This window comes from Schistocerca serialis, chromosome 11 (genome assembly GCF_023864345.2).
Source record: "Schistocerca serialis cubense isolate TAMUIC-IGC-003099 chromosome 11, iqSchSeri2.2, whole genome shotgun sequence".
In the NCBI taxonomy this organism is placed as follows: Eukaryota; Metazoa; Arthropoda; class Insecta; order Orthoptera; family Acrididae; genus Schistocerca; species Schistocerca serialis.
Genome location: NC_064648.1, coordinates 148,713,606 through 148,731,354, shown reverse-complemented (window position 1 = coordinate 148,731,354; position 17,749 = coordinate 148,713,606). Strand labels below are relative to the sequence as shown.

The following is a 17,749-nucleotide window of genomic DNA, read 5'->3' as shown; positions in this document are numbered from 1 at the left end:
GCCATCCTACAGCCCACCAGTGTTCAGCAGTGACGTGTGAAAAAGCTGCATGTGTTAGTTCCAGTACGTCTGGCAGCTTAACAGTCTTATTACTTCTCAGGCCAAATCCCGCACAGCTTGGCTCCAGATCAGTTCTGTTGGGTTCATATTGTACTGGTCCAGTAGCAAATGTAAAAATGCAGCATTTGTGTGATGGGCTCGATGCTGTGAAAATTTTTGTTTTTCATGTTGCTGCGATACTTATGTACCAGGGCGGCTTTTCACTTTTACCTTAAAAAATTAATTTGTTATGTTTTCTTAATTTAAACAACTTATGAACAGTCTTTCATAAAACATTGATAATTAAGAACTTGTATTTGAAATGGACACAGGAATTTCGTGTCCAATATGTGAGTAGAAACAAGAAGACTTGCATTATTCATAAAAAAAAATGATGAGTTTTCTAATTACGAGCTGTAGGTATTTCAAGTTGAACAAGAAAAAAAATTATACACAGGAGATTTGAACTAATGCATGAATAACAGAATTTGGTACACATTCTAATGCGCTACTGACTGTGTCATACGTGCGTTGTCTGTTCATCACCCGAAGTATATAGAATGCTGGAAAACTTCAAAGTCAATTATCTCCATAAATTTACGAAAAACATTAAGAACAGCCTATTTCTCGGCACTTTTTAACCGTGTTCCACTCGCATATTTCATTACGGAAAGAAAGCAGCCTCAGCCATTTTCATACTGCACATTAACAGCGTGACAATCAGAGCACAACGCTGCAGAGGCTGCGACTGTACACGATTTTTGAAATAAAAACTACGTAGCTAAAGCGTGATTAAGAAAATTGTTGATGGCTGTTAACATATATGAATATCTAACAGTTTCATTTAACGTAACTTAGTAATAAGATATCTACTAGGTAAGTAGGAACTACTTCCAAGAGTTTAACAATGCCAGTATACGTGTGCTATGGCTTCTGACCAATAATTACGTTTTTGTTTATTTACATCAGGTTTATTCTTATGAGGAACAGATTATAGTAACTTGGCACAGTGCACTTCACAGTGGTTTTGAGAGTGCATGTGGAGAAAGCTTGGGGTCGGCCCTGGAATGTGTTATCACCATACGATTGATGGTGGGCTGCACCTGGAGTGCAAGTCTGCAGCATGCAGATGTTGGCAGCAGCGAAGAGAAGGCTCTGGCCAGTACGAGCTGTGACAGCAGACTAGTAAGGAACAAACACGAGCCAACGAGATAAAATACTGTACCTAGACCAAATAAGGAAGTCTTCAGCCCTATATATTTTTTTAGCTAAATTACATCTGTAAATGTGAAGTCGACATATCCATTCCCAGTGGTGGATCTATCTTGGTCTGATCCAGCCTCATCTACTGGCAGCTCTGTGGCACGGCGCTACCGTCAGCGGTTGACAATGGCAGTTCTGCATACTAGTGACAAAATGCAATTCATTTTCTATGGCATGAGAAACAAACATCGGTTTGTTGCAGGATTCTCGAACATATTCTCAGTTCGAGTACAATGAATTTCCTTGAGACAGAGAAGTTGCTGTCCATGCAGCAGCACAGCTTTAGAAAGCATTGCTCCTGTGAAACGCAACTCGCCTTTTTTTCCACATGATATCTTGCGAACCGTGGATGAAGGGTATCAGATGGATGCCATATTCCTTGACTTCCGGAAAGCGTTTGACTTGGTGCCCCACTGCAGACTCCTAACTAAGGTAAGAGCATATGGGATTGGTTCCCAAATATGTGAGTGGCTCGAAGACTTCTTAAGTAATAGAACCCAGTATGTTGTCCTCGATGGTGAGTTCTTCAGAGGTGAGGGTATCATCTGGAGTGCCCCAGTGAAGTGTGGTGGGTCCGCTGTTGTTTTCTATCTACATAAATGATCATTTGGATAGGGTGGATAGCAATGTGTGGCTGTTTGCTGATGATGCTGTGGTGTACGAGAAGGTGTCATCGTTGACTGACTGTAGGAGGATACAAGATGACTTGGACAGGATTTGTAATTGGTGTAAAGAATGGCAGCTAAACTCTAAATATAGATGAATGTAAATTAATGCAGATGAATAGGAAAAAGAATCCTGTAATGTTTGAATACTCCATTAGTAGTGTAGCGCTCGACACAGTCACGTCAAATATTTGGGCGTAACATTGCAGAGTGATATGAAGTGGGACAAGCATGTAATGGCAGTTGTGGGGAAGGCGGATAGTCGTCTTCGGTTCATTGGTAGAATTTTAGGAAGATGTGGTTCATCTGTAAAGGAGAACACTTATGAAACACTAATACAACCTATTCTCGAGTACTGCTCGAGCGTTTGGGACCCCTATCAGGTCGGATTGAGGGAGGACATTAGAAGCAATTCAGAGGCGGGCTGCTAGATTTGTTACTGGTAGGTTTGATCATCACACGAGTGTTACGGAAATGCTTCAGGAACTCGGGTGGGAGTCTCTGGAGGAAAGGAAGCGTTCTTTTCGTGAATCGTTACTGAGAAAATTTAGAGAACCAGCATTTGAGGCTGACTGCAGTACAATTTCGCGGAAAGTCCACAAAGATAAGAGATTAGGGCTCATATGGAGGCATATAGGCAGTAATTTTTCCCTCGTTCTGTTTGGGAGTGGAACAGGGAGAGAAGATGCTAGTTGTGGTACGAGGTATCCTCCGCCACACACCATATGGTGGACTGCAGAGTATGTATGTAGATGTAGAAACATCCATCAAAATCCACAGGGAAGTGCATATGGGGAAAAGTGTCTCACTATGAGAAGTGGGAGGTGACAGTAGTGGTGGTGCTGCTGCGAGTTTGTGAAGGTCACAAACACTTGCACGACAATGAGAGTTCATGGAGGCCACGTTTGTCGCTGACTGACAAAATATCCCACACGGGTGCAATGGTGAAAGCAGATCGGTGTGTGCCTCTCGAGGACATTTGACAGGAGATTGGCAATTTGTATGAAAGGTGTTTACATCATTTGTGGGTCCGTTGGGCACCAAAAGGTTTGGCGACGGTGGGTGCCTACCCAGCTGGATGAAATGATGAAAGGCAAGTAAATGACTGCTTCACTCAATCATCTGAAACATGTAACAGTACGCCAAGGAGGATGAAAGTTTCCTGGACCACACTGTTACTGGTGATAAAATGCAGATAATGCATCTCATGAAGGAATCAAAGCAGCATGGCAGGTGTGGAAACATCCACTCAGTGCCATCTGTTGGGAAATCATGTTTAAAGTCTTCCAGTATTACCATGGACCACTCCAGCCAGATTCCGTGCCACTACAAGCAACCATTAATGCCAACAGTTATTGTTCAACATTCTAAAGTCAGCAGGCTGCCTAAGGATGAAGCGCCGATGCATTCTCTATGTGGACAATATGGTTATCCTCCAAAACAATGTGAGGCCACTTACGGTAATCTGAAATGCCTACAAGCTCAACTGGAAGAGACTAGACCAATCACCCTCATCATAATGTTTGGTTGATATGGGGGAGGGGACCTCGCCATAACGATTTCCATATTTTTGGTCTGCTGGCAAAGTTCAGGGCAGGGTAGCGATTCACGTGCAACAACGAAGCTGACACAGCAATCCAACAGTGGCTGCAGACTATTCACCAGATAACAGATCACTCCACTGAAACTACCCACACATCTGGCACTACTAAGAGTATCTTATGACTTTTGAATCACATCCAGGTGCAGTCTGGTAAATACTTCTGAGTTTTTGTTCTTTGCAACCACCAGCCATATTTAATTATATAAGAAGCTATGTTTCGAGGCACTCTGGGTGCCTGGGTTTTACTCCAAATCTCTTGCTGTGAATAAATTACTGAGGTCAAAAGTGAGCAGTATAAAGTTTTTAATGTGCAGCTGAAAGGGCAATTACTGGAAATGGTGACACATTTCATGGATGTGGTGTGAAAAACAGTTGGCTTAGCACTGTATGCCATTCGTCATTGTCTAGTGTAACCTTTAGGCCTTCCGTTACAACCCATGATGTGTGACTTAACTGTCTCTTCAAAAGTGACAGGCTGATATAACCATCGTCTACGAATTGTTCCTCTACTGTACACAATGCTGTAAAATCTCTTCATATCCTTCCTCACCCAGCATTTTCTTACGCGCAATAAGGGGAAAACACCCTAACTGTGAAAAATAGTAACTCCACCACCTCCTTAAGGCTCCCGTCAACAAACTTGTTTGGCAAACATGTCCTTGTCTAGCTGCAGACGTGTCAACCAAGCCCGTACACATAAAAACAAAGTTTGAAGTAGATGCTGCTTCTCTTCATGAGCAGAAGAAGAAACCAAGACACTGGTCCATAGAACAACTTAAAATGAGAGAGACTCACTCGTGAAAACCAGCTAAGGGAAATCTTACACTCAAAACCTGATAATTATATAAACTTTCTGCAGATGGGCAGTGAAACGTTTAACAACATTGGTTTTGGTATAGTTTTGCTTTAGGGTGCAAAAAACTGGGGTCATACTTACCCTAGTCAAAACTATAGAACATGAAGACAGAGAGGAGTTAAAGAACAACTATATGCAAGTCCCAACTGACGTAACAGAAGACAGCTAAAAACAGGCACGTGGAAAAAGGGTCAAAAAAGGCGCTACACAGAAACGGAGGTCCAAAACTAAAAATTAAATGACCTTCGCCATAATGCTTTCGTGGATAAAAAGTAAAACTCAGTCGACAGTCCGTACGTCATATGCTAAAACGGCCGATAACTCAGACGGCAAACCCAAGCAGGAACGTACATGGTTACAAAATGGGCATTCCATCAGGAAGTGGCGGACAGTTAAAACTTCAGCAAAATGTGTACAAAGTGCCACTTATCGAATTACAATGGTTAAAAAGGTAGTGCCCAATACACAGCCTAGTTAAAATGACCTCATCCCGGCGGGAGGACCTAGAGGAGCTCGTCTGAGCCGCTGGGAGAGGTTTAATAAGCCGGAGCTTATTCCTGTGAAGGAGGACCATTGGCAATGCTGAAGGGACACCACTCCTGACAGACGGCAACATAGGGATCATCCGAGGGAATATAGGAACTCGCGGGCTGAGGTACGAAGACTCCAGCCATGGCAGCAGCGTCAGCAGCTTCGTTTCCTGGCAGACCGACATGACCAGGAGCCCACAGAAACGCCATATTGGCTCCACCAAGAGTAAGGGACAGTTTTCTTGGACCTGCTGCACTAGGGGATGGGCGCTGTACAGTGCACAGACCTTGAAGGGTGCTGCGAGTGTGTGAGCAGAGGACAACTGAAAAGGCCATGTTGCCGAAGTACTCCGTGGCCTGATACAGGGCGAAGAGCTCAGTTGTAAATACTGAGCAGTGTGCCAGAAGCCGATATCGAAAGACACGGGTGCAAATGATGAAGGCACACCCGAGCCCACGGTCAGTCCGAGAGCTGTCAATGCATACGAAGGTACTATTGCGAAGTTCCATGGGAAGGTCATGAAACTGAAGATGATAGAGTAAGGCTGGTGTAGTGTCTTTAGAAACCAAATGAAGGCCAAGGTTAACATGGGCCACTTCATGAAGTCACCCACCGGGAAAGCTGCAGGTAGTGTGCAGGTAAGCCCACAACAGCATATGCCGAAAGCGGACTCCAGGAGGCAACAGAGAAGAGGGGCGTGCCCCATACTGGAAATCAAACGAATCATCAAAGAAGGAGACATAGGATGGGTGGCCACACATGGCAAACGGCATTCGTACATGCCGAGGAGAAAGTCACGAAGATAGGACAGTGATAGTTCAGCAGCTTTAGCATACAGACTTTCAAACGGGCTAGTGTACAAGGTGCCAGTGGCCTAAAGGATGCTACGATGGTGAATAGTGTTGAGACAGCTTAAGAGGGATGGACGTGCAGACGAACAAACAAAATACCCATAGTCGAGTTTCAAACGGACAAGGGACTAGTCCAAACGAAGGAGGGTGGTTCGATCGGCACCCCAGAAAGTGCCACTGAGGAAACTTAAGACATTGAGGAACTGCATGAGCCCCAGGGATTACGTAGTTTCAACAAACAGAAGGGCAACAGGCCCAAGATGTAAAGATGTTGGGAGAAACCAATTGCACCGCCAGAAATTCATACAAATGGTTTTGTCAGCGGAAAAGCAAAACCCATTGTCGATGCTCCAGGAGTAAATGTAAATATGATCAAGACATCACTGAAGACACCACTCAGTGAGACAGGTCTGTGGAGAACTGCAATACATGGCAAAATCATTAACAAAAAGGGAGCCGGAAATGCCCTGTGGGAGACAGGCCACTATAGGGTTAATGGCGATAGCAAAGAGGAGGTATCCAACAAGGCAGAATCCACACACACACACACACACACACACACACACACACACACACACACACACACACACACACACACACACACCTTGAAACTCTGTATTTTACAAATACCTGGGGGGAGGGGTGAAGGGGGGGGGGGGGGGGGGCAGGCAGCCACGGAATCCCCACATGTACAGAGTATGGAGGATACCGGTTCTCCCGAGGCTGTGTTAGGCCTTCTCCAAATCGAAAAATACAGCCACAGTCTGGGATTTCAGCAGAAAACCATTCGTGAAATAGGTGGACAAAGTAAAAAGATGGTCAACTATATAACACCGCACCCAAAATCCAGAATGTGCATTAGCCAGTAAAGTGCAAGACTTGAGCCACCATACCAGCCAGGCATTAATCATACGTTCCACCACCTTGCAAACGCAGCTGGTGAGAGAGATGGGGAGGTAGCTGGAAGGAAGGTGTTTGGCACCTGGCCCTGGTGCAGAGGATCGAGACAAACAGAGCATGATCTAGCTCCCTCACAATTCGGAGAAGAGACGGGTATCGCCCGAGCCTCCTGTGCTCGTTTCTGATGGAGAAAGGCAGGGTGATAGTGGGAGGAGCTCGAAACTTCTGCAAAATGGTGGCCCAAGTTGTTTGAGATAGCAATAGGATCCACGATGACACTGTCTGCTACTGTCAGGCCAGAAATGGGGGAATGGATCTTGGTCCCAGAGAGCCAATGGAGGTTGACCCACACAACAGAGGAAGGCAATGAACTGTTAAAAGAACCAGTGAATGAAATCCAGCTAGCTCCTTTGCTATCCCGAAGAACGCGAAGACACTTTGCACGCATCTGTTTATAATGAATGCAGTTTGCTATCATAGAATGACGGTTAAAAATGCGGAGAGCACGTCTCCGTGTGCGAATTGCATCGCTGCATGTCTCTTTTGAATGTAAAACACGGTTTAAAAAATAAATGAAGGAGTAGATTCAAACTCTTGACATCAAATGACATTTACCACTACACCACGAGCAGATTCAGCACTACAACATCTTGAGTTGAGGATGACACTTGCTCCAGAAACTTCTACACCTTACAGAAGAGAGTAAAACAAGAAAGCAGATTACAGTAGCTGGCCAACCACGAGACATCTGAGTGATGGCCTACACAAAGTTTGTAAACTAGTGGTTAGTACACAGAGGTGCCCAAAAACATAACAGCAAACAAAATAACAGTGAAAGGAATTGAACCTTCATGTTTGTGTCAGAGATAGTAGGAAAGAGGAATGTTCACTTCACTGACTGACCAGCCAGCTTCAGAGAGTGAAATTTTGCTTTTACAAGAGACTGTGACTGCTCAATGTCATTCAATATGATCACGATGACACCCCTCGATCGACGTTAGCACTTGTGGTGTCACTCGCCTTCGTACATGGCAGTGGATGTTTGAAAATTCGTGATGCTAGCTCAATGGTCATCAATTGATTTAAATGTTATTCCCGGCTGACTCTTAATTCAATTACTGCCACGGGGGTGAGGAGAAAGAACAAATCCTGGTGATACCAGCATTATGTGTATTTAGATGTTCGATTAATCTGAATGGTTTGCAATGTTCCAGCCATTCTATTCGAACTCTATGCCGATGTACCGACAAGGATCATTTTCGCAGATAAACATGCAAATACGTAATGGATGTCCAGTTTCTCAATAAAGTTCGTCGCACTCCCACATTATACATCCGCTGTAAGAACAATTTCATGCATTTACATTTTTGATGTCCCACAATATTGGCTGGCTAAATATTATGACAATACATTGTATACAACTTCCACAGATATTGTTTATCATGTAGCCAAGACTACGTAATGAAGCCAAAATTGTGGATAAAATTGAAATGTAGTTCGTTTATTAACACATTTCTTTTCACTAACTAAATATGTAATATGAATCGAGATTTGGGGTGATCCTATCCTTATTTACAGTATTAAAATGGTCGATATCGTGTTCTGAATAAGGCATGTCATATAATGTCCAAATATAGACACACCCTAGGCTATCAATTCGGCACTTAAATGTCTATTCTTCGCTCTCGAAATGATCTATGTGATTGTCTTTCACATGCAGGGTTCAATTTAACGGTTTTTAGTATTTTAGGTCTCCGTTAATTAATATCTGGTAGTTAATAAGCGAACTATTTTTATGCTGGCACGTTGTTTGTATCAGTTACCCCCCCCCTCCCCCCCGCAACCATCCAAGGATAAGATTCTCTTAATGTTCCGCACACACACGTTTCACAATTTTAAAAAAATTTAGAATTGCGTAAACTATAGCTTTCCGTTGCATACAACTTTTGTGCGTTCCACAACCATAATAGTTTCCCCAAGAGTATTTTTCCCAGCTAACACAAAGTTCGAATTATGTTGTCGGAATCATTTTCACTTCACCCGACAATAAACGTCTCTGATCACTTCGTCACACGTGATGTATTTTATAAGTGCTTGAAGAGTCTTTAAATAATCTCCTTAACGAATTTCACAGTCGCGTACCACTTTTTCATTGACTAGCTCGATCGCAATAACTGAAGGTAGAGAGCTCAATAATGTGTTACATGTTCTTTCATATGTATTAAAAAACAAACGCGCTCCTATATCTTTCTGTCCCGCTGTTGCTACTTTGCTTTTTATTACTTTTCATTATATTGCTTCTTAGTAATACTGTGCAGTTATTAAAGTTTCGTATTACTTTCCACTTTTTAATTCTTCCAAAATAAAGTCTATTTATCCCCAATTTTAATTAATATGATGCTAATTGACACACCTGCATGCAAAGTACCGTTATAAGATCCATGTCAAAAAGCTGTACACATTACATTTTTTTGCAGTCAAGTGTTAATCTGTTTTCTGGAAGCCAGCTGCTGACGTTACTTATCAGCCCGTTTACATTATATTCCACATCTGTCGCATTACACTCGCATTACGTGCAAAGAGAAAAACTTTCAAGTTGTCTGTCATGGTTAGTGGGAGACCACCAATATGTATGAATAAAAGCCAGACAGACCAGAACCCAGCAGTTCCTCCACTGCACATGATCCCAATCTGTTACTCAGTAACAACACAAACCCAGACAACCTTACACGTGCACAGAAAACTTACCAAAAACTGTGCGAGTGCTGACGAACATGACCCAGAATTCAAACATAGTGTAAAATTCTCTTTCTCACTGGATTTAAGACTTTTTAGTAGGAAGGCTGCAGCATTATATCTTGAATAGAGAGTCATCATCAGATGAAGTAACTTTGCGTGCGCCCCAGAGAAGTGCACTGGGACCATTGCTGTTTATGTATCTCAATGGCCTTTCAGAAAATATTAATAGTAACTTCAGACTTTTTGCAGATGATTAAGTTATCTACGATGAACTACTGTCTGAAAGAAGTTGCATAAAAATTCAGTCAGGTCTGGTCTCAGTAAGATTTCAAAGTGGTGCAAAGATTGGCAACTTGCTTTAAACATTAAATGTCCAGAAATGTAAAACTGTGCACTTCACAAAATGAAAAAAAAAAAAAAAGTAGTATCCTACGACCACAATATCAATGAGTCACTGTTGGAATCAGTCAACTCATACAAATACCCGAGCGTAACACTTCAAAGGGGTGTGAAATTGAACCATCACATAGGCTCAGTCTTAGGCAAAGCAGGTGGTAGACTATAGCTTATTGGTGGAATAGTGGGGAAGAGCAATCAATCTACAAAGGAGATTGCTTACAAATCACTTGTGCAACCAGTTGCAGGATATTGCTCAAGTGTGTGGGACCCGTATTGAAATAGAACTAACATGGGATATTGAACATACACAGAGAAGGGCAGGATGAATGGCCACAGGTTGTTTAATCTGTGGGAGAGTGTTGAGACATACTGAAGGAACAGACCTGGAAGACTCTTGAAGATAGATGTACACTATCCCGAGAAAATCTACTAACGAAGTTTTCAGAACCAACTTCCAATGATTACTCTATGAATGTACCACAATCCCCTATGTATCACACACATAGTGATTAAGAGGATAAGATTAGAATAATTACACCATGCACAGAGGCATTCAATCTTTCTACCTGTGCTCCATATGTGAATGGAAGGGAAGAAACCCTAATAACACATACAAAAGGACGTACCCTCTGCCGTGCACCTCATAGTGGTTTGAGAGTGAAGATATAGAAATGACTTACACGGTTAACTGCAAGCAACCTCTTTACAAGAGTGTCAGTACCTGTCAGTCTGTGCATGTTCTGAAAGTATGCCTATTGCAACCAGCCAGTCTATACCAGTCTAAACTACAATTACATTATTTTAAGAAATACAGAAATCATTCAATGTATGTATTATTATTTATGCCAATACACATTTCAAGCTTTGACTCATCTTCAATCGGCATAATAGATATTTCAATCTTCAGTTAATATATAGCTAGAACGGCAACAACAGTTTGGACACTACAGTTGCCATTGTATTGTTGTTGATGTTTTAATGATATACTAACTGAAGACTGAAATATGTATTATGCCAACTGATAATGGGTCCAAGTGCAAAGTATATATTGACAAGAATACAAATACGAGGGTTGACTGAAAGGTAGCGCCTCCATCTTTGTAACTCTTCAACAGTTGGCAGCATTGGTACACGGCAGGTACTAGCTTGTTCTGTAGCCTCTTCTCTACAGCTCCAGTTGGCGGAAAGGCTGAGCATTGGACGGTTGTGTTATTACAGTGTAAAGTACAGAACCCTGCACAGACGGTCGATCAGTGCGATTTAAGCAACGTGCAGTCATTGAATTCTTGACAGCAGAAGGTGTCACCCCAAACGAGATTCATCAGAGCATTTATTGTGATTGAGTTGATGTGAGTATTGTGCATCGTTGGGTGAGTACGTTTAAAGATGTTGAGGTGGGAACATCTGCCCTGCATGACAAACAAACAGTTGGACGTCCTGTGACAGCAACCACTGAGTTTCATAAGCAAAATGTTGACAGATTGATTCAAGATGGTCATCTTATCACTCAGAGAGAAATTGCAAGCACAACCGGCATTTCACCAGAACATATTGGTCACATTATTGCTTTGCTTGGCTATCGGAAGATCTGTGCACGATGGGTACCCTGGATCCTGACTCCTGAAATGAAAGTGCAAAGACTTTAAATTTGCCAGGAACATCTTTCACATTACAAGAATCAAGGTGACGCCTTTCGCCATTCAATTGTGACAGGAGATGAAAAGCGAACACACCATTATGACCCAGAGACTAAACATCAATCTATCTAATATCGACACAAAAACTCACCCCAGAAAAAGATATTCAAGACACAGCCCTTAGATGGAAAAATCATGGCCACACACATGGTGTTATCCACATTGATTTCCTTGATCGTGGAACAACAATAAATCCAGAGCGTTACATCACAACGCTGCGAACTCTGAAATGACGGCTAACAAGGGTTCGAAAGGAAAAGGGAAAGGTTTTCCTGCAGCATGACCGTGCCAAACCACACACTTCATGTGCCACCAGAGCAGAACATCAGAGACTGAACCTAACAACTGTACGGCATCCTCCACACAGTCCAGATTTAGCACCGCCTGACTTCCGTCTGTTCCCGATAACGAAAGACAATCTGCGGGGACATCATTATGCTTTTGATGAAGATGTTAAGAGAACTGCAAGACTCTCGTTGCAGAAACAGACTGTCGACTTCTTCCGCGACGGCTTCAGAAAACATGTTCATAGTTGACACAAATGTGATTATGTGGAAAAGTGAATATTGGTAATAAAAGATCACATTCTAAGGATTATTTATGTGTTTGATTTATTAAAATGTTCCCATTCAAACCCACTTAACAAAGGGAGAGGCATTACTTTTCATTCAATCATCGTACATAAAACAGTGACTGGCTGCTATACTTTTTTAAATAATATAATCCTCAGCCGTGGAACTCGACAACCAATGAACCAGTCATTTGAAATGGTGCCCCACTGCCAGCTGTTAAAGAATGTACAAGCATACAGAAGAGGTTCACAGATATGTGAGTGGCTTGGATTGAAGACTTCTTAAGTAACAGAACCCAGTATCAAGTCCTTGATGGCGAGTGTTCATCAGAGATGAGGGTATCGTCAGGAGTGTCTCAGAGAATTGCGATAGGGCCACTATTATTCTATGCATACATAAATGATTTGGTGGACAGGAATCTTCGTTTGTTTGCCGATGATGCTGTTGCAAATGGTCAGGTGTCAAAGTTCACTGACTGAATACAAGATGACTGACAAAATTTCTAGTTGGTGTGATGAATGGCAGCTCAAGCTAAATGTAGAAAAATGTAAGTTAATGTGGATGAGTACGCAAAACAAACCCATAATGTTCAGTTACAGCATTAGCAGTGTGCTGCTTGACAGTCCATCACTTAAATAACTGGATGTAACATTGAAAACAGATATGAAATGGAATGAGCTTGTGAGGATTGTGGTAGTGAAGGTGAATGGTCGACTTCCTATTATTGGGAGAATTCTAGGAACGCGCAGATCATCTGTAATGGGGACCGCATATAGGATGCTGGTGCGAACTATTCTTTTATTCTCGAGTGCTGTTTGAGAGTTTGGGATCCACATCAGGTCGTATTAATGGCAGACAATGAAGCAATTTGGAGACTGGCTGCTAGATTTGTTAGCGGTAGGTTTGAAAAACAGGCACGTGCTACAAAGATGCTTCAGGAACTCCAATGGGAATCCCTGGACAGAAGGTCACTGTCTTTTCAAGGACCACTACTGAGAAAATTTACAGATCCAGAATTTGAAGCTGAATACAAAACAAGTCTATTGCCTTACACTACATATAAGGAACATGAAGATAAGATACCAGAAATTAGGGCTCATACTATTTGTGAGTGGAATAGGAAAGGAAATAACCAGCAATGGTACAGGGTACCCTCCACCACGCACCCTAAGTGGACTGCTGAATATCACTGTAGACGTAGATGTAGAGCTATATAAATTATTCACAACCAGTACAACTGTTCACATTTGTCGCTCAATTATCAATACCATTTCAGCTCACTCTGCTTCACCTGTTTGATTTGTTCTTTGCTCACCTGGAACTCCCGCACCAGCCTAGACACAGGCACCACAGCCACCTCACGTCGACGACGCGGGAGCGGCCGCCCCTGCCGCCCCCGGCAGGGCACTGCGCCGCTGCTCTAACAGATAGTTGAGGATGTCGGCCTGGCAATCTAGTGCCGTGGCCACCGGCAGTGCACGCAGGTGCGCTGCCACCACCCGGCCAAACGCCTCCGACTCGTCACACGGCGCCGACGCGCCTCCGCCCCGCGCCGTCGCCTGCTGCATCGCGTCCACCGCGCGATGCAACGAGCTCACCGCCTTGCTCACTGTGTCCGAGATGTTGACCAGCTTTAGTTTCTTGGGGAGCTCCTCGCGCTGCAGCGAGATCTTGCGCTTGCGCACTGCCTCCAGCGGGTCCTCCCGCGATGCGCCATTCGGGACGGCAGGCGACCGCACACTGCTGCTGCCCAGGGCCGCCTCCGCAAAGAACGACGCGTCCAGCGTCGAGCCCTCCTGTGGCATCGGCTTCCCCTCACCGTCTCCCAACTCCTGGAAATAGCCAGCACACAGTTAAATATGTTGCACAGGAAATGTAAGTACCGACACGGTTTCAGATGGCAAATGGCACAGAAACTCGAGACATACAGAAATGTTCCAGTGAACAGATCATTTATCCTACTTTATCACTCACATTACTGGTGCTCAGTATGGGAACACTTCGGTTGGTTGGACTGGAGAAGGGACCAAAGTACGTGGTCGTGAGTCCCTCTGACCTCGGAATAACTAAAACCGATAAAACCTCACACTGTAAGAGGGAACTACAATGGATTAAAATTACAAATTGACAGAAGGAAGGAAGAAGGTGGAAGAGGACAGGAGGGAAAGAAAGTGACTAATGACAGGGGCATGAAGGAAGAAGCACAGGTAGACACTCAAGATAAAACAGACCCCATAAAGAAAGGAATGGGCAGAGGGCGGGTGTGAACCACCAAACCCAGTCGAAGCCAGTCCAATTGGGGCGAAGGGAGGAGCAAGACGGCGTGCCATCCCCTCCGCCCACCGATAAAGTTGAAAGTCCCACCCTTCAATAAAACGATAAACACTCCCCACCACAAAGAAATCATAAAACTTGGTCAGCCGCTAAGGCATTGTCAGTTAACACCAGGGGTAGCCAGTCAGGAAAGCTAAAAGTCCGTTGCAGGGCGGCTAAGTCGGGACAGTCCAGTAAGAGGTGAACCACAGTCAACATTGATCCACAACGACAAAGAGTGGGGGGGAGGGTCCTCACGACAGAGGAGATAACCGTGAGTCAGCCAAGTATGGCCGATGCGGTGCCAGCAAAGGACGACAGAGGCCTCATGAGACGCCCGTAAGGAGGACCGCCACATAGTTTTAGAATCCTCTGTCGCCCTAAGCTTGATCAGCAAAGAAAGATAGTGTCATTCTGCATTCCAAAGTCCCAAAACCTGACGACGTAATGCCGAGCGAAGGTCTATTTCAGGAATGCCAATAGCAAGAAATGGTCTATTAGTAAGCAGCCAGTCGATCAGCAAGTTCATTGCCACAGATCCCAACACGGCCTGGGGTCCAAATGAAAACCACTGAGCACCCACATTGATCAAGGAGAGAAAGAGTCCTGGATAGCTATGACCAATGGGTGGCGAGGGAAGCACTGGCCGATAGCTTGCAAACTGCTCAAGTAGTCATTACAGATAGTGAAGGACAGTCCTGAGCAGAAGCGGACATGGTCCAGAGCGCGCAAGATGGCTACCAATTCTGCAGAAAAAACACTACAGCCATCTGACAACGAATGAAGTTCCACGTGTCTCGCATAGGTGTAAGCAAAACCAGTGTGACCAGCAACCATAGAGCCATCAGTATAAATCACTTCTGAAACCTGGAACGAACTGAGCAGATAGTAGAATTGGCGGTGAAGGGCCTCCGGAGGGACTGAATCTTTTGAACTGATGGAGAGATCAAGACAGAGCTGTGGCCAAGAAACACACCACGGAGAGTTACGTGCGTGAGCTCAGAAAAGAAACGGTAAAGGGGCCACGGTAAGCCCACATCATGGCCGCCACCGTGGGAGGTTGATCTGTGTGTCTGGATAAAGGAGACCATAATTAGGGTGCTTTGGGGTGCAGCGAATGTGGAGTGTGTAAGATATCAGCTGTTGTTGGCGCAAAACTCACAGTGGTGGAATCCCCACCTCTGCAAGAAGGCTATCTCGGGGCTAGTCCAGAAGGCACCAGTCGCAAGTCGTTACCCCACAATGGTGGATGGGGTCTAGTATCTCCAACGTCAAAGGCGACGCAGAACCGTAGACAGACTCCCGTAGTCTAAAACGAGACTGGACCAGAGCTTTGTACAATCACAGTAGAATAGAGCAGTCTGCACCCCAGATGGTATTGCACAAACATCTAAGAACATTGAGATGTAACTAGCACGTCCTCTTCAGCTATTAAAGATGAGGGAGTCACGTCAACCGGGCATCGAAGACTAGACCCAAGAAGCGATAGGTGTCCATCATTTCGAAGGGAACACTGTAATGTGGCCAATGTCAGTATGACAGACTCTTGCCATACACATCTCAACAAGTCTAAGTCAGCATCCTCATTAATTATCCTTCCTTGCAACAGTTTCAAATTAAATAGCAGTGGAAGCAGCAATGTGTGACCTTCCACATAACCCGTATGAAGGAATCACATGGTAGGGGGCCACTGCAGGAGAATCAAGTCAAATCCAACATTGTGGCTGTTCTGCATTGTGTCAATCACGAATGTCTACAAGGAAGTTTGGTGGAGCACCATCTTGTTGCAAAATGGAGCCACACTGTCTTCCTGTAATTGTAGCATACCCCACAGCTGCAGCATGTCCAAGTTCTCTGAACTAGTCACATTTTTCTCAGCAAAAAAAAGTGGCCCATGAGCTTCGGGAAATAGGATGTGGGTGATCCATAAGCTTGAGAAATAGGATGTGGTACAAAGATGTTAACTGTGACATTTCCCACAAACCAGTATAAATGTTCTGCTTCCCAAATACTCACATTATGATGATTCACATTTCCAGACACATGAAATTTGGCTTAAACGTTCAAAACCAACTTTTGTGAAAGAGCATATTCCTCCAGTAGCCACTGTAAGTCACTGCGATTCAGGATGAAGCTCACAATACATCACTATCCAAAGTAGTCAGTGCATGGAACAACTGCAGCCAGTATAGTTTTACATGCAGACCCAGTTGCCAACTAGTTAACTGCGATATCTGCAACTCTTTGTTCCCGCACACACTCCACCTTCTCTGGTGACGGTCTGAGCCAGCTTTTTCTTCGAACCACATCAGAAGCCAGTTTCATAGGGTGTGTTGTCTGTGGGGCAGTCAAATGAAAAGCGAACACCTGCAACAAAGGGACCATGTAATGGGTCCATTCGAAAGTAATCATCACACGCAGCAAGACATTTATCCCACTGGGAGACATGACAATCAATTCCTGTTTTGTAAAAGATGGTCAGCTGCTGATGGATGCACAATCGCACCACCCACCCTTACACTTCCTTGTCCAATTGAAACCAAAATTGTTGCGTATCTTTCTTGAGGTCGCCAAATATGTGAAAATCAAATGGCGAGGTAACTGGGCTTTAACTGGGCTTTATGAAGGCTGTTGCAGCATTTCTCAGCCAAATCGCTCATGCATAGCCTTTGTCCTATTGAAAGTGTGGGAAAGAGCACTATCGTGCAACATGGTGACTGTCAGAAAGCATTCTAGCAACACAAGGGCAAACAATTTCTCCACAAAAGAAATCCAAAGCTGTTTACCCAAGTTCCAGCAAGGTCAGGATAACCTTTGACTGCAAGGGGCCTCTGCTTGTAGAGTTCCTCGAGTGTGGGACCACAAACGACACACAGCGCTGTGAAGACACCTTGCAGAAACTGTGACAGGGCATTAATCCAAAATGTCCAGGAATGCTGTTTAAACGAACCACTCTGTTACATAATGACGCCCATCCCCATACTGCCAAGGGAATGAAGGCTACGCTTCAGAAATTTGGTTGAGAAAACTGCAACATCCTCCACACGGACTAGATCCTTAATGCGATTTTCACCCAACTGTCCTACGAAATTGATCCTCTCATCTCCCACTGGGATCAATGTCTTAATGCATATGGTGATTAATTTTAAATGGAACCATACCACAGTCCCATTGTGGCTGGTGTTCATTTCTTATTTGACTGGCCCTTACGCTATCCATGTATTGTTTCACGTCTTGAAGCTTTTACATAATACTTGATACAAAACTGTTGGTGAGCAGTCAAAACTGTGCCTCAATTAGCAAATTTGAGGATGCAAAATG

The 17,749-nt window shown here is 44.0% G+C and overlaps 1 protein-coding gene across 3 annotated transcripts in view; it reads right to left on the bottom strand.

Annotated features, from left to right (window-relative positions):
- Positions 1 to 17,749, bottom strand: part of LOC126426946 (uncharacterized) — a 34,308-nt gene that overhangs the window by 8,165 nt on the left and 8,394 nt on the right. For all 3 annotated transcript variants that reach the window (XM_050089053.1, XM_050089055.1, XM_050089054.1), the window contains exon 2: positions 13,431 to 13,947. In XM_050089053.1, coding sequence (XP_049945010.1) covers positions 13,474 to 13,947 — 474 coding nt within the window. In that variant the 3' untranslated portion in view covers positions 13,431 to 13,473. The remainder of the gene's footprint in view (positions 1 to 13,430; positions 13,948 to 17,749) is intronic.